This window comes from Microtus oregoni, unplaced genomic scaffold (genome assembly GCF_018167655.1).
Source record: "Microtus oregoni isolate MIOR12 unplaced genomic scaffold, Mior012 000001F_ref0000356, whole genome shotgun sequence".
Taxonomy (NCBI): domain Eukaryota; kingdom Metazoa; phylum Chordata; class Mammalia; order Rodentia; family Cricetidae; genus Microtus; species Microtus oregoni.
The window spans coordinates 14,081,637-14,104,156 of NW_024543060.1; the positions used below are offsets into that span (position 1 = coordinate 14,081,637).

At 43.0% G+C, this 22,520-nt stretch overlaps 2 protein-coding genes across 2 annotated transcripts in view; one reads left to right on the forward strand and one right to left on the reverse strand.

Annotated features, from left to right (window-relative positions):
* Lrrc63 (leucine rich repeat containing 63) overlaps window positions 1–10,610 on the reverse strand; it is a 31,606-nt gene extending 20,996 nt beyond the window's left edge. Inside the window, exons 1-5 of the mRNA XM_041667817.1 lie at window positions 10,496–10,610; window positions 6,607–7,314; window positions 6,085–6,132; window positions 4,888–5,048; window positions 3,992–4,090 (exon numbers count right to left, since the gene is read on the reverse strand). Of these exons, the coding sequence (XP_041523751.1) occupies window positions 3,992–4,090; window positions 4,888–5,048; window positions 6,085–6,132; window positions 6,607–7,314; window positions 10,496–10,610 (1,131 nt within the window). The remainder of the gene's footprint in view (window positions 1–3,991; window positions 4,091–4,887; window positions 5,049–6,084; window positions 6,133–6,606; window positions 7,315–10,495) is intronic.
* A 1,455-nt stretch (window positions 10,611–12,065) lies between these two features.
* The window catches only part of Lcp1 (lymphocyte cytosolic protein 1), a 95,214-nt gene continuing 84,759 nt past the window's right edge, over window positions 12,066–22,520 (forward strand). The window contains exon 1 of the mRNA XM_041674121.1: window positions 12,066–12,121. The gene's annotated coding sequence lies outside the window, so the exon portion shown is untranslated. The remainder of the gene's footprint in view (window positions 12,122–22,520) is intronic.

Genomic DNA, 22,520 nt, shown 5'->3' on the forward strand with positions numbered 1-22,520 from the left:
CAAGTGCACTAGCTGTGAGGGTTTGCAAGGGTTGTCTCCTCTATCCCTACGTGTTGAGTGGACGGGGTATTGAAAAGGTGCTGACAGTCTCAGCTGTGTTCTAGGATATCTATTGGGATAATTGTGTTTCCCCTTTCATGTTTTAATCTTATATCAGCCTTTCTATGTTAAGCCATCTGTGTATTCCTGAGATAAATCTCACTTGGTTGTGGCGTGAAGTTGCTTTTGTATGTTGGACTGGAAACATGTCATGAGGACATGAAACATGGCTGAGGACATGACATATACAGGCATGATGATACTCTGTACTTACTTTTCTTGTTATGGCTGATGTTTGCTATTATTGGCTTGATGGTTTGAAATGGAAAAATGTTCTTTCATCTTCTCTTTGTTGAGTTTGTGAAAGATTGTTTTAATTCTTCCTAGATAATTTGAAAGTATTCACTCATGAAATCATCTATACTGAAACATTTCTTTGTGGAATGTTTTAAAATTATTGTTGAAGCTATTGTAATAAATCACTCATATTTTAGTCTGCTCTTATAGTGTTTATAGAAATATATTCATTTCATCTAAGTTATTAAATTGGTTGGAATAGTTACTTAAAAGTCTAAGCTCTTTCTTGGTATTTCTGTAAGGTCAACAGTGACCTTTCATCCTTGATTTTGGGAACTTGAATCTTCTGTATTTTTTTTCTTGGTCTTTCTATGTAATCCTTGTCAATTTTGTTGATCTTTTCAAAGTAGTAACTTGTAAGCAGAGACTGTATGTTCATTTCCTGACTGCTCAGACCCGAATAATCACACAGAAACTATGCTAATTACAACAGTGTTTGGCCAATGGCTCAGGCATATTTCTAGCTAGCTCTTACATCTTAAATTAACCCATTTCTATTAATCTGTGTATTACCATGAGGCTGCGGCCTACTACTGGTAAGGTTCCAGCATCTTTCTTCTTCAGTAGCTACAAGTCATCTCTCTGACTCCACCTACTCTCTCTATATATCTCTGTCCGGATTTCCCACCTGGCTATGTTCTGCCCTGCTACAGGCCAAAGCAGCTTCTTTATTAACTAACGGTAATAAAACATTCAGAACATACAAAGGGGAATCCCACATTAATAACTCTTGCATTTTTGCCTTATCTCTATTGATTTCCTGTTCTCAAATCCCTATACTAACTTTTATTATTCCTTTTCTAGTCTCTTTAAGGTTTAGTTCACTTTTTTTCTGATGCCTTAAGTTGGAAGGTTATTTTATTGCTATGAGATACTTCTTTATTTTTGTTTGTTTAGTTTTTTGTTGTTCGTTTCTTGTTTGAGACAGGGTTTCTCTGTGCAATCCTAGCTGTCCTGGAACTCACTCTGTAGACTAGGCTGGCCTCAAACTCACAGAAACATGCCTGCCTCTGCCTCTCCAGTGCTGGGATTAGAGGTGTGTGCCACCACCACCACCAGGCAAGATACTTCTTTCTTAAAATAGGTATTTACAGCTGTCTATTTTCCCCTGAGCAGTTTCAGATGCACCAAATAAATATTGACACCTGTTTTCACTACCATTCATCTTCAAAATTCTCTAATTTCTATTTCGATTCTTCCTTGACTCCTTGATTAAGAATTAGTTGCTTTGATTCTCTGGGGACTCATGGCAGCAACCCAACTTAACTCTTTCCAGCCGACCCTGTCAGCCTTCCCTTCTAACCCATAGTCATTCCTTGTGTTAATTGCCCATCCCCAGAAACTCTTTCTAATAGTGACCCCCAAAGGTCAAACTGGACTAGGAATCAGGAATGCAATTTTTGCTACCCTCTCTGTCTGTCCTCCATTATGATACATTCAGCCTTCCTGTAAGTCTTGTGGTGCCTTGCTGGGAACCCCTCCTCCCTTCATCTCCATTCCCTGGGGGGCTCTGCTTCTTGGTGAGAAGTTAAGGTCGCCCTAGCTCTTTCCTACAGCTCTTCTCAGCCTTACTTCTTAGTCCATCACTATTCTTTTCTGACACACTGATCCACAAAAGAATATTCTACCCTACCAGGGAACCCACAACCACCACACTTGCCTACGACCCACAGATAGGAACAATAACCCAAGAACTGAACACCCACCCAACAAAGACAAGACCAGATATCAAGCCAATACACACCTCAAGTACAACTCCAGATGCCTAGACCCCAGCGTAAAAACACAAACAGTCAAGAAAATATTCCTTCACCAGAAGCCACAGCCAACATCAACCTAAATTGAGACAAACTCAATGCAGTTCCACTAGAATCAGAAATAAGGCAATCACACCTTTGCATTTAGCACCATATTCTTATGTGACAATTATAGCCTTGTATTTGTACGCTCCGTCTTCCAGCAGATGGACAGGTTTTGTTTTTGTTTTTTGGGGGGGTTTTGTTTTTGGCAAGCACTCCTTATCTGTGTCTGCTCAGGAGAAAGATAAACATGAAGAACCGAGATTCCTGTAGTTAGAAACGCTTCTTAGCATGGCTTCACTAACCTAACAAACCCAGTGCCGTGTGCTAGAGAGAAAAGTGGTCCTCTCCCGTGAAATAAGACACATCACAGCACCTGTCCTGTCCACATGCACACGTCTTCATCAGCATGGACTGTAGCATGCACAAGGGTGTGCACGTGTGTGCGCATGCTCTCACTCACCAAGAGAATAAGATTCATGAAATAGGCCTGTTGCTGAGCTGTCGGAAACCATGCTCTCAACACTGAGCGAAATAGAGAAGTCCATTTGCTGAAAATCGTTCACTAAGAAAAAGCCAATAGACTGAAAGTCATTTCATAAAACAATCTATTATCCAGTGGTCAGCAAAATGCTGGATAAGGCAGTATAAACAGAGCCTATCCAAACAACTTGTAAAGCCTCATTTATTTTAAAAAAAGGGGTATCAAATTAAGTCACCCTATGCCTGGTTTCCCTATCTTAGCTGCTGACAGCTAAAACTTGTTACAGTGTTTATATGGTCTGGTCACTAACATTTTAAAAATATTTTTATTAACTCTTGGAGAATTTAATAATATAGAAAACGTATCTTAACCATGTTCACTCCCATTTCTCCTCCTAACTCCAAATCCCAAATCCCTTCCCCCAACATCACACTCTCTTGTGAGTTTTAAATAGTCTACTATTGAGTCTAATTTGTGCTTCCCATACGGTCACGGTTATAAGGCCATTCAGTGGAATGGGTTGACCTGCCAGGGGCCAGACACTTAGGAAAACAGACTTGCCCCTCCCTCCAGCAGTCATCAACTGTCAGACAGGAGTGGGGGCTTAGGAGCCCCTCCTCCACTCACACCAGACCACTGCCTGGCTTGATCTCCAGCTCTCTTGGGCAGGCAACTACAGCGGCTGAGAGTTCCTGAGCGAGAGGATCCTGTTCCGGGCAGACCAAATTGTTTCACCCCAGTCCGCCCAGGCTAACCTGGTCTTTTAATTCCTGACTGGCACACGTACAAATTCATTTTAATTGTTACTAAAAGAAGAATGAATTCTTTTTTATGCGCTAGATAAACCATGAGAACATATTTGAGAGCTTGGTGCAATAGAGCGTTTGAGGTTTGCATCACTGATTTTCCAAAGAAAAACGTGCTGTGCTTTCTTCACTTCTAATAAAGAAGGATGCAGCCCAACACGCATGTGTTTCATAATATCTTCAGGATATCATAAATGCTGCAGCCAGCGCAGCCTGGAGAGAAGACACTGGTGGGGGTGGGGGTGCCGGGATTGACACACGGAGGCTTCTTTTCAGGTGGAAGAACAGCAACCTTTATTTTGCCCAGCAACCTTTTATACCTCTACTCCTTCTGTGGAGACCCACCAGCCAGAAAGAACACGAACATCCTTGTCAATTACAGACCACAAGGAAGTTCGGCTGTCAGTCAGGGGGAGTGAGGGCAGCTGGATCACAACAATAAAGATGTCTACTTTTATTTACAATAGTAAATTATAGCAATATAGGTAGGAAAAGGGTGTACTCACTTCCATAGGAAACTTGCTGAGGTCATTAAATGATAAATTAAGGTATACCAATTGAAAAGCAATCGGTGTTAAGTCTGGACAGTGCAGAAGAAAGAATCCCTAGGGGAGTAACGCAAAATAAGATATTAATTATTAACAGTAAATTCTATGTTGAACAGTTCAGTTTTCTAACTGGTAACACTACAGGATGTACTGCCAAAACTTTTCTGATCTTTTAAGAGAAAAATTACAACTCTACATAATTCAAATCAAATTGTTCTTTGCGTGTATGTGTGATAGATATTTTGTGTGTGTGTGTGTGTGTGTGTGTGTGTGTGTGTGTGTGTGTGTGTCAGACAAGCAAACAGCTCCGTTGACTTACTGTGAGGTCTTGGGCAAGTTTTCCTGCCACCTCCATGTTTGCATCTGTGGAATGAGATTATCACTAATGCCCACTTTGCAGAATGGGAGTTGCAGGAGAAGCCCCGGCTTAGAACATAGTGTGCGCTTAATAAATGACCGAACAGTACCTAAATGAACCTGTGGTTCATTTGCTGGGCAGCGCCAGTGTTGAGTGCCAACCAGCCTCACGCTAGACTTGACTCAAGATATAAAGTTCCTGGCAATTTAAAAACGGGAACAATTTCAATTCTACTTATCAGGCTAAATGGTGAAGAAAATAAAAAAAAAAACGGAGTACTTTCTTTGAGCCTCAGTGTCCTTTCAAACTTTACTGGTGAACCGAAGACAAAGTTGGACAGGTCAGTTTAGAGACAGCATTGCCATGCGTTGCTGGGAAATCTCTGCTGTGATGGGCAAGGCTCCCTCAACTGAATGGAAACAATGTATATGGGGAAACTGACGGTGAAAACAACGGATAACACAAGAGGACGTCACTGTTAGGGGACCTAGCATACCTTAAGATTAAGTGCATTTCTTCCATATAATTGGCAATTTATTATGGCCAGGCTGCTCATCGCCATTACTGTCTCGTAGCGGGTTGCCGTGATAGTCTTAAAGCCTTCCCCTTGTAACACGTGGGCCTCGGGGTCCACTCTTCTCGCGATTCTAATTAGCACTACAGGAAGCAAATCAAAACATAAGACTCGTTGTCTATAATTGCTTCAGGAAGGAACGAAGCCTCTCAGAAGGACCACAACCCCATATGTTCAGTTTCAAATTTTTAAAACAGACTGCGCTTGCTCTGAATCCAGCAAAGGTAAACCCAATCAAAAACTCGAGAAACGTGTGCAACGGGAGGCGGTGGAACCTGGTCACTGGAGAAGGGACAGAGAGAGTTCAGGCACAGGGCTGCTGCTTGCTCCCTGGGGCTGCGGCTTGCTCCCTGCTAACCCGCAGCTTCTCTAGGTTTGGGGATTGGGGCCGTCTACGTCCTGCCTGCACGCTTACTCTCCATTGACTCTGGCAGCTGTTTTACGCACCTTTTGGTGGATTGAACTGTAGTGGTTACTCAGTAATGATGGGCAGGACCAAAACTCCTTATTTCAAATCATCTGCCATCTGCCGGGTAACCCTAATACTGTTTCTGCTGCTCTTCATTAATTGTGTTTTCGCGTGCTTCACAAGGATAAATTATTTTGTCACATACTATGTCCATCAGATTGTAGGTAGACATAAATATGAGGTCCAAAATAGCATTAATATTTTAGATAGTATCTTATTACCTAGCCTGGCATGGAACTCTCCAATCTTCCCGCCTCCACCTAAGTAAGTGATGAGATGACAGGCGTCTGCCACCAGCCCTGGCAGCAGAATAATGTAATCTTTCCTTAACACGGGCTTCATTTGTTTCTGCTTAGAAGACCGAGGTCTGGGCACTTCGAATGGAGCCTGGTATATGGTACGAGTTGACTCTCATAACGCCATGTCTATCAGCCCTGTCTCAATTAAGAACACTTTAGCTTCCACATTCGCAACATCAGTACATCAGGGATACATCATCGAGATGTAAGAAGTAACTGCTGGTGCAACAAATGGCCCAAGGAACCGGAAATGAGGTAGGACAGATGTGTGTGCCTTGCACACACAAACACAAATATCGAGAGAAAGGAATCTTACAGTTTCTAAAAGAATGGTATGAACCCGGCATTTACCATCAGGCTGTCTAGGGGCTTCTACCTTTCCGCTGTCTGCCACAGTTTCTAGATAGAAAGAAAAACAAAGGACAACTTTTAGACCCCTTTGAGGGTGGTTCCATTATAATTATTCACCAGTTAATGGACTGGCACGCACCTACCAACACGTCCCGTCTTCCTAAGGAACTCAGGATCATCTAGGCCGCCCTCTAAATTGCTGCTTATTCTCACTAGACACCAGGCCCCACCTAATGCATCACGGGCCCCTTCTTGCCCACCCCTTTCTACGTTTTCTGAGCTTCCTGATCAGCTCTCATCAATACTATCTGGATGCGGTAGCCAGGTTGGCACCGGCACCTCTATAAGGTCAGGATGTCTGTTGCTGCTCCCAAGCTGGGGCATTACTGTCCAATTGAAAAGGTGGGTCCTTCTTTCCACCCTGAAAACCCAGAAGGAAGGGAGCCATCCATCTTGAATTTCTCCTCTTCCCTTTGTTCTGATCAACCCCACTACAGCCGACCATGTTTCAATTTTATTTACCTATTACCATCTGTCTCGGAGGTCTTCTCGGTAACACAGGCGTTGGCAGAGTATGGGCTGCGGGAAGGGTAGCGATGTTCAGTACCAGTTGACTTACTTTTGCGAAGGGGCGTGGCGGTCGTTCGGACCACCGTGGTTCTGGTACTAAAGATGAGGAGCTGGGTATAGGGCTGAGCAGTGTTTGGCTTTCAGATCTCGGAAGAGTAACTTCTTGAGTATAGTCTGGAGACTTTGGTAACTTTGGTACAGGGTGAGGCTCAGCACGTGGTACCTTAAGTTTAGAGATTATATGCCTAGAGTAAGAAGGGGGTAAAGGCTTGGAAAACTGATTGGTGAGAATTAAAGTGTTTCTAAATGGCTTATCCGGGAAAATCGCATCTCTTTTTTCTTCCTTTTTCTTGGCCTTTCTGGCTCTCCTTATTTGGCGTAGTTTTTTCCTAAAAACTCGAGAGGATGCCGACAGACAGCTTGGAACAAATATGGAACCAGCAGCACTATGTGGGATCTTCCAGTGTATGAAGGGGCGAGAGCCGCGTTTACGTGGTAAAATGTTAACCACTCTCTCACAGGCCTTACGGTCATGGTCAAGAGAGATACTTTGAATACTGATAGGTCTCTGTGACTGAGAAGCACCATGGTCGCTTTTTACCGATGCGCTTTCATCGTGGGGCAATTTTACATGGGTCTTCTCAGATCCATCAGGAGGGGCTGAACAAGAGAAAGAGGGGACAGGGATATAATTAGTCTGTCTGTATCAAGCTGTCCAAACAAAGATGCTAAAGGTCGAGCATTTATTTTCTCATTTAACTGCTCACTCACCTTAAAAAACGAAAGAAAAGCTACCCCTGTTTCGCTGTGGAGACTTCAGTCAAGCTGATGGGGATACATTTGGGGAGATACATTTTGAACAAACCACTGTGAGCTAAAACAGCAAAAATGACTTACAAAGGATGGAGAACAGCTCTTGGAAGAACCCAAGGCGTGGAGAAAGGTACAAGACATAGAGATCTGGGGCAGTTGTGACTAAAACTCTGGTACTATGAGTGGGGAAAGTGAACAGTGATTTTTGACGAAATGGCTCTTTCATCATTAGCTTGTCCCATCTGTACTTTTTTAAAATACAGATCAGCATTTCTTTTTTTTTTTTTTTTTTTTTTTTTTTTGGTTTTTTGAGACAGGGTTTCTCCGTGGTTTTTGGAGCCTGTCCTGGAACTAGCTCTTGTAGACCAGGCTGGTCTCGAACTCCCAGAGATCCGCCTGCCTCTGCCTCCCGAGTGCTGGGATTAAAGGCGTGCGCCACCACCGCCCGGCTCAGCATTTCTTTTTAATGTCAAATGAAAATAGAAAAGCAGTCTTTCAGACACAGGGACAAGCTGACATCGACTGAGGAGGCCACATGTTCATCTCTCCATGAAGAACGCTTTCTCTTAGGTCCAGAAATCCACGGATCCTGCACTCTTGGGTATCTCACGCCATCATATATACCTACGGGACCGAATGTCAGGTGTCGTTTTCCTGCCGTCTTAACTGATGCAATAAATGGTAGGAAAATGACATTCCAGTGGGGAGGGAAGAGATTTGTTATGGCAGAACTTCAGTAGGAAGGTACATAAGTTCTCTATCTGGCGGCTCAACTACTATATCTCAACTCTCTATGTGAACATATCTGGGTTCAGAGACGGGGCTGTGGCTAGTGCTATTGCAAGCAATCTTGTTCCCTTAATCTCCCTCTCCTTTTGGTGGCTGGAGAGGGGCATGAAATTTCCCATTTCAAACTAACCGGGGAGACTTGTGGGCTTGTGGAGAACTCCCAGAACTGTCTGCTGAAGGGGAAACTGATCTCCCTAACATATAAGAACCTCCTCTGCTGATAGAGAACAAAAATGTACCAGCATCCTTAACTGGGCCATTTCACTATGATCTCAGTTTGTCTAAAGTATCAAGTTCCTTCTTTCCCAGTACTTTCCTCTGCTCTCCAAAACCACATAGTCTCCTCTTTTATACCACTTTAAGTCCAGGTCTGGTTCCAGCCTGGCTCCTACCCCAGGACCTTCTCATCTGCTAACTACATCGGTCTGTCCCCAGACACACAGCACATCCAATGCTGCTTTGACCGGCCGCTTCACCTTTTCATTTGCAGGGAAGCTCATTACTGGTGGCTAATTGAAAGGTGATGAAAACCAGAAACAAGGTCATTAATTCTGTATGATGACCAGTATGCTTATCAACTAGACTTGAGCCGCTGTGCTTGTTCATTCATTGAACAAATACCTCAACTATCCATTACAAACAAAGTACTCTGGATTCAGATTAGTCAAGGTCATAGACTCTCCAAGACGCCAAAAGCAAACCTTTGGAGTGCCACGGTTGAGAAACCCTACACTAGACGATGGTGTTAAGCCAAAGGATTAATAGAGAAATCAAATAGAGAAATTCCAACACAGGAACTGGTAATGAGCTGTCAATCTGTGTGACCATGGGTGCGACTTATAGAACAGGTTGTAAATAAGAAAGAAACACAAGACATTACAGAGACACAGAAAGGATGACGTAGGATCGACACAACAATGCTTGTGTGGGATTTGCTGCTTTTCACATCTTTCATTGACATAGATCAAAAATATAATAAATGTGACATTATAAATAGATCTCACAATATAAACGTTGGCATCAAAATAATACAACCAATAAAGTCAAGTGGTAGAGGGGAGATTCAGGAGGGGAAGGCGAAGAAATATTATTGCCTATAAAAATACAATACTTAATAGAGAAATATACAGAAATACATGAGTAATAGGATTACATAAAGTCACATTATAAAAGTGGCTTATCTTTAAGTCTTTGAAAACGTATGAGGATTTTGCCTACATGATGGGCATGTCTAGTGCCTGAAGAGGCCAGAAGAGCACACTGGAACTGTGAGCCACCATCTGGTGCTGGGAATAGAACCAGGGTCTTCTAGGAAGAGCCACGAAACCAACTCTCAAGCCCCCAGACTGGCTCATCTTTATGTCACTTATCACAGGCTGAACTGACATTTGCTCACGACTTCTATCTCCCTCCTACCTGATAGAAGCTGACAGGAGGAGATGAGCTGGGTCTGGTTTTGCTAACTGTTCCACCACCAGTTTCTAGCACCATGCTCAATATTTAATCTTCACTAGTTGTGAATTCTTAGCACATGCTCAGTTACCCTGCACTGAGATCCTAGGGAAAACGCGGGCTAGGGTCCTGCAAGCCTCTGCCCTCAGCATGTTCATCAACCAATCAACACACAATCTTGTGGTTATATGTTCTGCTTTTAGGGACACATTGTTTATGTTCCACTTATATAATGGCATGGACTTCACAGCCAAGAACACTCACACATTCAGGAAGTTCATCTGACACGTGTTCCCTGCTAAGCGCATTGCAACCTTCTTCGGCTTAGACGGAGCTTCAGCACTACACTTACAGAAATCATGGGAACAGGGTGGGAGCGCAAAAATTCAAGAAACATGGAACAAACAGATTGGGAAAGGAGCACTTTTTTATATTACGGGAGTTGAAACAAGGCAGAGGCAGTGTTCCCTCTGGCTGGGTGCATGCGCGTTGGAGAACTTGTATTTTTATTTACCTACATGCACGTTCTCACGAATATCCATAAAACAGCTATTGACTGGAAGATTTCAAAGAAATTTTAGTAAGAAGCAAATTCACACTTAACAAATCCACAAATGTGGATGCATCGATGAGCACACCTATAGAACGGATCATTGGCTGTTGTCACCTCACCATAAACATTTAAAATTATGGTTAGGAATAACTGTCTTTACTGTGAATCATAGAAAGCAAGGGATGTCTATGCAAAAACACACCGAGGTTAGTTAATACACACATTTCTACATACCTGTGAGAACTCTTTTCTTAATTAAAGGCAACGTAGGGAGCTTTGGAGGCAAGGGTCTTCGGAGAAGTACGGGGTGCAGCTGTGTTGCTAAAGAATGATAGTCAGTCCTGTTCATGACTGCCGGTTAAGTGAGAACTGAGGTGTCTGAGGATGAGCTGTGAACGAAAGGCAGGTGTCTGTCACTCAGAAAATATCCTGACAGAAACCATCCTGGCCTGGCACTATACTGAGTTCAAGTAAGAAAAAGAGAGGAAGAAAATGATCATTCAAAACTTATATTTTGAAGCATTGTTGATTTTTTTAAAATATTACATATATTTTAATACAGGCTTAACCCTGAGGCTTAAGAGAGGCGACGGGGGCACGCTCAGGAAGTTCAATGCTTTTTTTCTGTACTGGATATTGAAGCTGTGGTCTCAGCCATGCTGGGCAAGGTCTCTACCACTGAGTCAAAACTCCCTGCTCTCAAACTTATTTAAAATTTCAGGTAAATGAGCAAGAAGTTGGGGAATACACTTGTAAGCTCAACACTTGAAAGACAGAGAAGGAACAGCCTGGGCTATATGGGAAGACGGGTTTCTTATAGATAAAACATAAACTAATATTAAGCTGGACCACCCTAACATTTCCCGTGTGAGTACAAAATTCAGTCAGCCAAAGCAATTTTTGGTCAGTAAATGGAGAGCCTCCTCCCCAAATGTAGACATGGTAATTCATTCGCTACTTCCCAAATATCATCGGTAGAGATTTAGAAGGTCAAAAGAGGATGCGAAAGATTCTACTGGAAACGCCTCCGAAGTCCCACAACATCTAACCACTCACAAACTCTTTTCTTGTGTGACAATGACTTGTTTTAACTTTCAGCCGACATAATTTGCCCATAATTATGCAAGTCAAAAATAAAATAGGCTTTAATACAATGAGATGTTCCTTAAAGGCGGGGGAATCCCAGTTAACACTAAAAATAACAAAACAAGATACACCTCCTCACACCCCTCAACGCGGCTTTGTTTGCAGGGGAACCTCAAAAAGTGCCTGGCACCGACTACCCCGCGGCCCGCCTGGCACGGGAAACCTGGAGCGGTTTACCCGCGAAAAGTAACTGCAGGCCAGCGCTCGCTCCAGGTCTGCGGGTTGGCAGCGCGTGCTCGCCCCAAGTTTCCGTAGCTTGTGAGGCGACCCTCCGCCCCCGCCCCGAAGAGGCGGGCTCCTACGCGACCCTGCCTCCTAGCAGACACACCAGCTTTCCCACATCCATCTCCTTTGCCCCGAGTCCTGGCTGTCAGTGACCGTCTAGCGACGTCTCTAGTTAGGTTTCCAGGTTTCTGCAGGATGCTGCTCCGTTAATAGCAGCCCAAGCGCCACCAAAGCCCGGTCCAAGGGGCATAGCGCCGCCACCAACCGAGAGCCTGCGATAGGCGAGTGGGAAGCGCAGGCGCACGAGGGCTGGGCGCGATAGGAACGAGGGGCGGGGCCCACGTGGCCACTCCCATCTGTCACACCCACCGGATCCACCCACTGAGTCCGCAGGTTCCGCCGGTGCCCCCTATTTCTGAGGCGGGCAAGGCAGGATGCCTGGAGGCTGAGGCGGTGGAGCAGGAGGAGCGGCTCCACGTGCAAGCTGCTGTACGGAAGGCTGTGGTGACAATTGTTATTACTATTCTTATTCCTAAAAACAGTGACCACTATTATTTACTTACTTTTCTCCATGACATGACGTGCGTCTGGAATCTGGACTGGCATTTTCTAATAACGCTACATTACTGGGCAACTGGCCACCGCTGCTTATTTTACCGTAAAGCCCTCATCTCCCAAGCGCACATTCTGTTTTCCTTCTTGTCTCTTGGGTGCAACCTGTTCTGTCTTTCTGAGCCTTTAAAGTTCCTGGTGGAACTGGAACTGTGTGGGAATGGGAGCTTTAGGCTTTAAAGGAAAACCAGGTCTCACTGTCACAGTGGTTGGCTGTGACTACTGTGTCTGTTCTGTGCCTTTGTCGTGGTGTCCGTGATTCTGCGTGTTTAGTGGTAGTGTGCGTCTTTGCCTGTATGTGCATGCATCTCTGGAGACTCGAGAACGAAAACTAGAAAAAGCCTATGACAGAGATGGTGAACTCTAATGAGAATTAAAGTAAGGGGCACTTCTTCCCAGGCGTCTCACTTCTATGCTTTCCTCTTAAGTAAGGTGTGGGAATTTTAATGGCACGTTGAGAAATTAGAGACTACTGTTTACTAGCCGAGTGTTCCTATTTCTCCTTAGAAACAATGGAAACAGATAATAACCAGAAAAGAGTCTGGGTAATACTGTACAAGTTGTTGTCCTGTGTTAGCATGTGGTTTTGTCACGTAGATTACTTTGCTCTAAATTAGGCGCCCTCCCCAAACCACGGATGTATTCCACTTTTGCCTGTGTCTGCATCAGATTGATTAGTTCCCCAGAAGGACAAGATGCAGACAGAAAAGCAAAACTGGTGGCCAGGTTTGTCGCAAATCACGTACATCGTGCGTATTTTGTAAACGTCAGAAAGGTTTCTGTTCTTAAGGACAAAGATGTGTGGGCTAATCTCCAAAGCTGGTTCTGTATTCTTAAAAGCTGAGACCAGCTGGGATCCAGGTTCACTGGCTGACGCCCCGCTTCTGAGATGTATGCTTAGCTTCACATTGTCACAAATCAAGGCAAGTGCATTCGTTAATTAATAAAAAATAATGCTCTGTCATTCCTTGCAGGTTTCTTCTGGTGGCTGCCAAGCCACAACAGTTTAATGGGCAGTTTAATGCGTACCCTCCGCAGTTATAAAGATTTTGTGTTCTGTAGCTATTGCTGCCACTGGGCTCCAATCACTTAGGGGAATGAAGCTTAAATCCCTGGTTTGATACGTCTTCTATGCCCATGTCAGCTACTCTACCGCATCTTCCATGGTTTTCCACAGGAATGGTATATATAACAGGATACATTTTCTGAAAGCCCACATTTCATTCAGTTTGGATTACTTTAACACTTCTTGTATTTCTGTTGTTTTTTGAAAGTACAGCTACCTAACTCTTCCTATTCACTTTTTTTTTTTTTTTTTTTTTTTTTTTTTTTTTTTTTTTTGGTTTTTCGAGACAGGGTTTCTCTGTGGTTTTTAGAGCCTGTCCTGGAACTAGCTCTGTAAACCAGGCTGGTCTCGAACTCACAGAGATCCGCCTGCCTATTCACTTTTTAAAAAAAAAAAAATACTGTTTTATCTCTTGGAAATGAGGCTGCTCCCTCTTTGGTTTTAGGGCTCTACTTCATCTGATGTGCAGTTCTGTCGGCCAGTTTACTTGTCCCTTTAGCTTTGCCATTTGGCAGAACCTCTACTTGTCAGAACAAACTGCAGTGCCTCTGCTCAGCAAGTGGATTGTGTGAAGGTGGCTAAATTCATGGCGAGCACCGAGGTTATAGCACCCTGCACCGTGTTTTAAATGTTGCTAAGATGAGATTAAAAAGCCTTGCACAAAGGCAGAGACTTGAGCGCCCCACAGATAATGCTATTGATTGTTCTGAGGATAAAGCATGCACACAGAACCTCGGGCTTGCCGTTGGTGAAAGGATGCCACTGTTGGATGGTGCAGAATAAAATGTGTTCTAGGGATCTTCATTATTTTGCATAGACCTTTTTGTGACGGATTGATTGATTTTCCTTTCAAACAGGACAGGCATTGGCTAAACAGTTTGGCCAGTATAGATCTAAGCTAACATCTTAGAAACAACTGGAGAGACTTGTGTTCCTTTGTTTGGGTTACTTTGAAAGGTTCCTTTAGAGAAAGAATAGTTATTTTTGAATGCTTATTGATTCACTATTGAGTCTTGAAATGCTTCTGAGAAAGAGATGCCTTTCTTGGCCTGAGTTTGCCACCGTTGGTATTCATTGTGCATATTCCATGTGATAGTCTTCCTTGCTGAACAAGAAGGCTGCTGCTTCCCGCTGGTCACCGCTCTGTAGCTTTGAAGACTTATATTTATGTCAGAAGTCCTCGTGCTGTGCTAGAAAAAATTGCAGATGTTTTCTCAAATGCAGATAAAGCCCTTCAGAAGGAGCAGTTGCTCTCCTTACTGCTCATCTCAGTTCAAAGAGCAGAGCTTCACCTCTGCTTTTCCTTCTTGGGGACCAGTTGTTTCCTTTTCTGTCTCGAGATGGATGGGACTTCCTTTCCTTTGTTTGAGTTATAGATCCTGGGACTCAAACCAAAAGAAAGACATTGCCAATAAGGAAATGTCATGGGATCTACATCGTAGAGTTAAGAAACAGTTCAAGAGCATGGAAAGACAATGCCTATCTGTCCTTAACATTGTGCTTGTGAATCTAGCCATTTGCTCTGCAGTGATCCTTCAGATGTCTCAGAGGCACATGTCACCTTGCTAGGCACTAAACCTTAACTTCATCAATTCATTATTACTTTGAGGCTTTATAATTTCAACCGTATAAATGAAATTTTAGATTATTCCCAAAGCATTGTATGTAACTACTTGAACCAGTCTTTCTTTCTCTTTTCCTCTGGTTTTGTGGTATGTTGCTTGGACAGGGTAGTGCTACTGAGACTTTCCCAAAACTCAGGAAGATTTTGTGTTTCCTGGATGCATTGGTCATTCTTCATCGTAGTCTGCAACTAGATGATATCAGAAGATGTTTTGCACCAAAAAAAAATTGAAATAAAACTTCTTTCTTTTTTTTGTGTTGACTGAGGTTCCTCTCCTGAACGTTCTGAGTCTTTAAGTGTGAGCCAGACTCGTTGCTCACTGCATGGAAGGCCCTGCTGTGCCGGTTTGATGTTTTCTATTTCTCTGCAAATGTCTCCTGATTGAGAATTCTAGTACATACATCATATTCGATAGAAGGCAGTGCAGTGTAGTTCTGCTCTATTGGGTTTGATTCCTCCTGCTACCATTTGTTAGCTTGGTTTTCAGGTCCATTGTCCAGAGTCTCCAAGCCCCTGCAATTTATTCACCTGCAAAACTGGGGGCGTCTGAGAATCGAAACATCCATATGTCTGTAAGGTGCATGAACTTCATTGCTTCTGCTGAGCAAGTACCTATGGCATTTGGAAACACGTTGTAATGACTTCATTATAGTGTCAATAGCAGCTCGCCCTCTTGGCTTCTCGAATCCATCATTCTGCTCTATTTTCACTGTCTGGATTGGACATATGCTTTATTTGTAAGTGTATTAAGACTGCAGGTTATGTAAAGGGTGAGACGATGGTGGGAACAGGCAGAGGTTGAGTGGACATCTAGGGATATGTGGTATCCAGGAGCCCTTCCCTGCTCTTCCAAGCTAAGCAGCTTTACTCTTCTGAGTTTAACACATTAGGCTCTGTCCTGAAGAGGAGACTATGGCTGTAGAGATTTCCTTACAACCCGTCAGACGGCATTGTCTCTGCCCCTAGTTTACACTGGCGTCATGGAAACCTTGCCTGGCCATTGCTGAAGGGGTCCATCCTCCTTGTTCGTTCCAGAGCTCTACCCCCACCATTTCTTCTTAGCCCACCCAGAATCAGATCCTAACAGAATAGCTGTGAGGTACTACTGCCCTCGACCAGTGCAGAAAGACGGACGGAGAGGTCTCTTTCTACTGAGCTCCAACTCTGTATCTGGATTAGGCTTATTACAGAGATCACGTCCAGGGCATTTGTCCTGGGGCATATCGCTTTGCACAGGTCTTCCTGGCAAGAAGAAAGGCCTGTCCTCCACACCTGCTCAGTACGGGTGTTTGCACTGTGGACTTGTGAGGCACTTGATGTGCTCGGTGAAGACTAAAATGTATAAAGAAGAAAAAAATATAGCGTTATCGGGGCCATTGATGACCCGGGCATTTAGAAAGGACCAAGAGCCATGTACTGCAGCAATGGAGAGTAGAACCAGGGGGTTAATATCCAGCTTAGTAGAAATTATTTAGTTAGAGACAAGAAGGACCGGTTTTGCTAATCTTGTACTGTGAGCCCTTGTGATCTTAAAGCCATTCCTAAGGACAGGATTTGGCCCAGGGTGCTTCTCGGAAAGAGCATTTCCCTTATTTATACCTATTTCCATAGGGAAGAGTTATTCAGGAGAGGTGTCTTGGGTAATGCATAGAGGAATTAGCCTGATGGGGCTTTGAAAGCCTCCTGAGCTTCCTGTTGTGGAGGCTGGGGTTTGTAAATGAGGCTGTGGCTAAAGGAATAAGGAAACTTGCAAAGGCTCCAGAGGAAATGGACTGCAGAGCCCGGATCCTGTGTAAATGCTAGATTCTCTCAAATGACCCCCACCGTGCAGGAACCAAGGTGCAGACATCGACAGACCCTTTGATTCCAGGTATCTTGTTTATGTCTCTGATGTAGGAGGTACTGGGGGAGGGTCGTTTTTGTTGAGGACCGGATGAAGCAAGGGAAGTTGGCTGTCTCTGGGGAGACCACTTAGTCCGGTACAAGCCCAAGATCTGGCCTCCTGAAATGGGGAAAATGGAGTGGGTTTGTGGTTTCCTCTCAACAGAGGGTGTGTTTCTCACTTGTGCACTCCTGAAATTTACATGAGATGTATTCCTAAATCAGTGACAGAATAGGGCTCCCTTCTGTCTCCATAGAAAGGTGTGGGAAAGAAAGCTCCAAGCAGCTACAGTTGCTTAACCTCCCTGACCCTGTTTCCTTGCCTCTAAGAGGTTTTTCTCTATGCACCTTCTATCATCCTATCAGGAATTTCTACCCAAACAATCCCTAATCAGTTACTCCCAGTATAGATGGTAATGGTTGGATTTGTTGAAATTTTTCACATTTCCTGATGTTGGAGTACAAATGTCTTTATCTCCGTTCAATTTTCAAGGGTTATACTGGGTGATATTATGTATTAAATAGTATCTGTCAAGTTTTGGTGGATGGAATCGTTCACACTGGACATTGACATGTTTTAGTGGTAAAGCCAGGGTTTTATTTTGTAGGTTTTGATAAGCTCCCTTCTCCAGCTTTTTTGATTTTTAATTACTAATTAAGTTTGCTTGTTGGGAAAAAAGAACTTGAATGTGAAAAAAGTAAAAGTTGCCTTCTTCTCCTCCTCCTCTTCCTCCTCGTTCTTCTTCCCAATCCCCAACATTTGGTATGAACATTCCAGGAGACACATGTATATGTAGGTGTACATATATGTATGTGTGTATCTATATCATATAATTGATGTGCTAAGATCACTATTTTGTCAGTTCCAGGTTTTCTCTTGATGTTTTCTCAGGCATTGTAAAGTACAAATCATCTTAAACTCTCAATAACAGCTTTGATTTTATAGGCTTAGCACCTTGATCAGCAGATCTCAACCTGTTGGTCTCAACCCACCAATAGGGGTCTCATGGTAGACATCCTGCCTATCAATTTTTACATTATGATTCATAACTGTAGCAAAATTACAGTTATGAAGTAGAAACGTGGGGGTCACCACGATATGAGGAACCGTATTATAAGGTTGCAGAGTTAGGAAGCTTGAGAGCCTCTAACCTTGATTCTCAGTCTGGCCAGGAATTATTAATGAAACACTGAACTAAAGATTATGAAATTTATACATGTTTATTGTAGAAAAATCATGTCTTCAAATAACCCTTTCATATAGAACTAGCTGTGGATATTTTCAAGTAATATATACACACATGCACACAAATAATATATATTTATAATAAAAGGCAATTACAAAAATCCAATGTAAAAAGGCATTTCATATTAAGTATGTGTACACATCTATTTTCATTTTAATATACTGTTATAATTCTATAACCTGTAATTCCTCCAAAAATTAGGATTTTTTCCCAAGTAACAATTTTATTAATTTTATTAATTTCCATTAGTTTGTTTATTTTAATATTATCTCAATATTATAATTTTACGGTAAGTATTATAATTTAGTAATTTGTGTCTTTCAGCACTTTTTTACTATAAGACTATCTTTCATATTCTTAGTATTTTTTTAAATCTTTTTGTTTATTTTTATTTAAATTTTTTTAAGTTGTACAAACTAGTACTAACTCCCTACCTCCCCTTCTCCTGTCCCCCACTTTCCCATATCCCACCTCCCCATCCACTCTTCAGAGGGGATAAGGCCTCCCTTGGGGAGTCAACAAAGTCTGCTATACCAAATTGAGGCAGGACCAAGTCCCTCCCTCCTGAGCTGAACAAGGTATCCGACCATAGGGAATGGGCTCCAAAAAGTCAGTTCATGAACCCAGGATAAGTCTTGGTTCCACTGCCAGCCCCCAACAGATCAAGCCACATAACTGTCACCCATATTCAGAGGGCTTAGTTGGGTCCCATGCAGGATCCTCAGCTGTTACTCCAGAGTCCTTGAGTTCCCACAAGCTTGGGTCAGCTGTCTTTGATTTTCCCAATCATGATCTTGACGCCCCGCTTGCTCATATGATCCCTCCTCCCTCTCTTTAAGCTCCAGGATCTCAGCCCAGTGCTTGGCTGTGGATCACTGCATCTCTTCCATCAGTTACCGGATGTAGGTTCTATGATGATAATTAGGGTAGTCACTAATTTGATGATAGGAAAAGGCCAGTTCAAACATCCTCTCCACTATTGCTAGGTCATCCTTATGGATTCCTGGGAGTTTCCCCAGCTCCTGTTTTCTCCCTAACCCCTTAAGGGCTACCTCTATCAAGATGACTTTTTCATTGCTCTTCCTCTCTGGTTATCCTTTGCTTTATATCTAATATCTACTTATAAGTAAGTACATATTGTGTTTGACTTTCTGGATCTGAGTTACCTCACTCAGGGCATTTTTTTTTTCTAGTTTCATCCATTTGCCTGCAAATTTCAAGATGTCATTGATTTTTACCGCTGAGTAGTATTCTAGTGTGTAAATGTACCACATCTTCTTTATCCATTCTTCTGTTGAGAGGCATCTAGGTTGTTTCCAGGTTTTGGCTATTACAAATAATGCTACTTTGAACACAGTTGAGCAAGTGTCCTTGTGGTATGAGTGTGCATTCTTTGGGTATATGCCCAGGAGTGATATTGCTGGGTCTTTAGGTAGATTGATTCCCAGTTTTCTGAGAAGCTGCCATACTGATTTCCAAAGTGGCTGTATAAGCTTACACTCTACCAGCAGTGAAGGAGTGTTCCCCTTACTCCACATTCTCTCCAACATAAGTGTTATCAGTGGTTTTCATATTAGCCGTTCTGACAGGTGTAAAATGGTATCTCAGAGTCATATGCATTTCCCTGATGTCTAAGAATGTTGAACATTTCCTTAAGTGTCTTTTGGCCATTTGAGATTCTTATGTTAAGAATTTTCTGTTTAGATCTTTACTCCATTTTTAATTGAATTATTTGATATTATGATGTCTAGTTTCTTGAGTACTTTGTATGTTTTGGAGATCAGCCCTCTGTTCGATGTGGGGTTGGTGAAGATCTCTTCCCATTCTGTAGGCTGCCATTTTGTCTTATTGCCTGTGTTCTTCCAAGTAGCATAAATATTTTAAAACCTTCTTGATAAAATATCCCACATTTGTGTTTCCCCAAAGTTTCTGTTTAAGTTCTTATTGGCTGTGAGTAGGAGTAAGCGCTGATTTTCCTTTATTCTAACCAATGCTGGGGCTTAACCAAAATTTGATTTTCAGTACTCTGATGTAACAGAGAATGTCAGACGCCTAAGAATGAGCCTCCATCTTCCGAGAGAGGACTTAGCCATGGGCAGCACTCCACTCAGCCGTACGTTCTGTTCTATGAGCATGCATCTGTAGGGTTTTTTTAAAAAAACTTTTTGGGGTCCACCACCTGTAGCACAATTAATAAAATCCCAGAGACAGAAATTGAGGTTCAACCTGAAGGTCTGAAAAGCAAAACAACCAGCCACTGGCTCTTACCTCTACCTCTGTTCAAAAATGGCGATCCTCTCTCTAGGAATCTCAAAGTGAGACTACATGTGGGAGCTGTCTCCTTCTGTCTTATATTCCTCCCTATAGCTGGGATTAAAAGGCCTGCACCTCTACTGCCTGGTTTCTATGGCAAACTAGTGTGGCTGCTAGGATTTAAGGTGTGTGTCATCACTGCCTGGTCTATAAGGCTTATCAGCAGGGCTGTTTTACTCTCTGAACTTCAGGCAAGCTTTATTTATTAAAATACAAATGAAGTGTCACTACAATCACCCAGCTCCCAAATAAATACAGAGACTTATTCTTACTTATGAATGGCAGGCCTTAGCTTAGCTTATTTCTAGCCAGCTTTTCTTAAATTATCCCATCTTCCTTTGGTTGCTAGGCTTTTTACCTTTCTCTATTCTATACATCTTTTTTTTTCTTCTTCCTCTGTAGCTGGCTTTGTGACTGGGTGGCTGACCCCTGGCATCATCTTCTCCTCCTCCTTCCCTCGCTCCTCCCTTCTTTTCTTTTTCTTCCATTTACTCTGTCTTCAGCCCTGCCTATCACACTCCTGCCTAGCTATTGGCTGTTCAGCTCTTTATTAGACCAAGCAGGTGTTTTAGGCAGGCAAGGTAACATGGCCTTACAGAGTTAAACATAAACAACATAAAAGAATGCAACACATCTTTGCATCATTTAACTCCACAGCACAAACAAATGTAGCACATCCTAAATATTTTGCAACATACATCTGTTAGTGCTTCTCAGTTCTGGATTCACTTATTTGAGCCTTTGGAAAAATCAAGGTGCAAATGGGAGCAGAGGATACATTTTCTTCTTTCACACCATGAGAAAACCACTGTGTGACACAGCTTTTGTGTGTGATACCTGCCCAGCACCCACACTCTGCTTCACAAGCACACAGAATGCATAGTAACAGTGTTCACCGTTTGTAAGAAGCTTACTGACGCCTTGAATAGGGAGAAACTGAGAAGCCTGAGAATGTTCTCTCTTCTTCAACCCCAGGAGCGATCTTAGTGTGAGGCCCATCTCATACCCAGCATCAACATGCTGTGTTTCGTAAGCACACTTTTCTTAGTGCTTATTAACACTGTGTTTACTGTGTGGCAAGAAGCTTGTGTGAGCGTTGGCTTGGGGTAGACTGTCAGCAGCACCTTATTTTAGTTAACATGGTACTCTATTGATAACGGACCTGAACTTCCTTTGTTGTGCCCATTACTGAGTGTGTTTTGTAAGAATGGCTTATCCTAGTGCCTTGCCCACGCGTACACTGTGATATGTATTGTATTCCCTAGAGATTGTCAGAGATATTACACAGCCCACTCGTACAGTGTGATATATATTATATTCCCTAGAGATTGTCAGAGATATTACACATTATGGACACCTGAAATTCCTAGTTTTCCTCCTTAACAAAATTCCTGTGTGGTTTAAGATGAGCTCTGGGGGTCCCGAAGTCTGGAGAGCTGACACCACTGTCTATTACTTGGTTTAAGTTATTCAGCACTGTAAACCTTATCTTTCACGTCCATAAAACTGTGATACAGTGGAGTTTTTCTCTAGGAAGCTGGGAAAAGTCAGTGAGATTTTTAACAGAACAAATTGCTGCAGTGTCTGAGCATTGAAAACGCTCATCAGGGGCTGAAGAGCTGGCTCAGGGCATAGAGTGCCTACTGTGCCGGAAGTGAGGAGCACCTTGCTGTGGGGGTGTTGGGGTGTGTATCTACTGCTTCAGTGTTTGGAGGGTCAAGACTAGCAGACCCTGGGGGCTTGCTGGACCACTAACATAACTAACTCAGGAAGCTCCCAGTGCAGTGAAACATCCTGTCTCAAAAACTAAGATCAGATTGACAGAGGAAGACAGCAGAAGTCAACCTCTTGCCTCTGAATACCCATGCATGGGCAGCTCCGTGTGCAACTAACCACATAAGCCTAACACACACACACACACACACACACACACCCCACATGAGGTGTGCATGCACAGTAAAAAAAACCTAAGATGAAATAAGAATGAAAATACTCAGTAAATGTCAATTCTTTTTTTCCCCTCAGATATTTAAAAGGAAGTGCCGCATTTGTCGTGATGATTATTACAAACAGATGACCTAGTTGCTACATCACCTCAAATTGGCACGTTAACTGGAGGTGAAATCATGGCAGTCCACAGGGAGT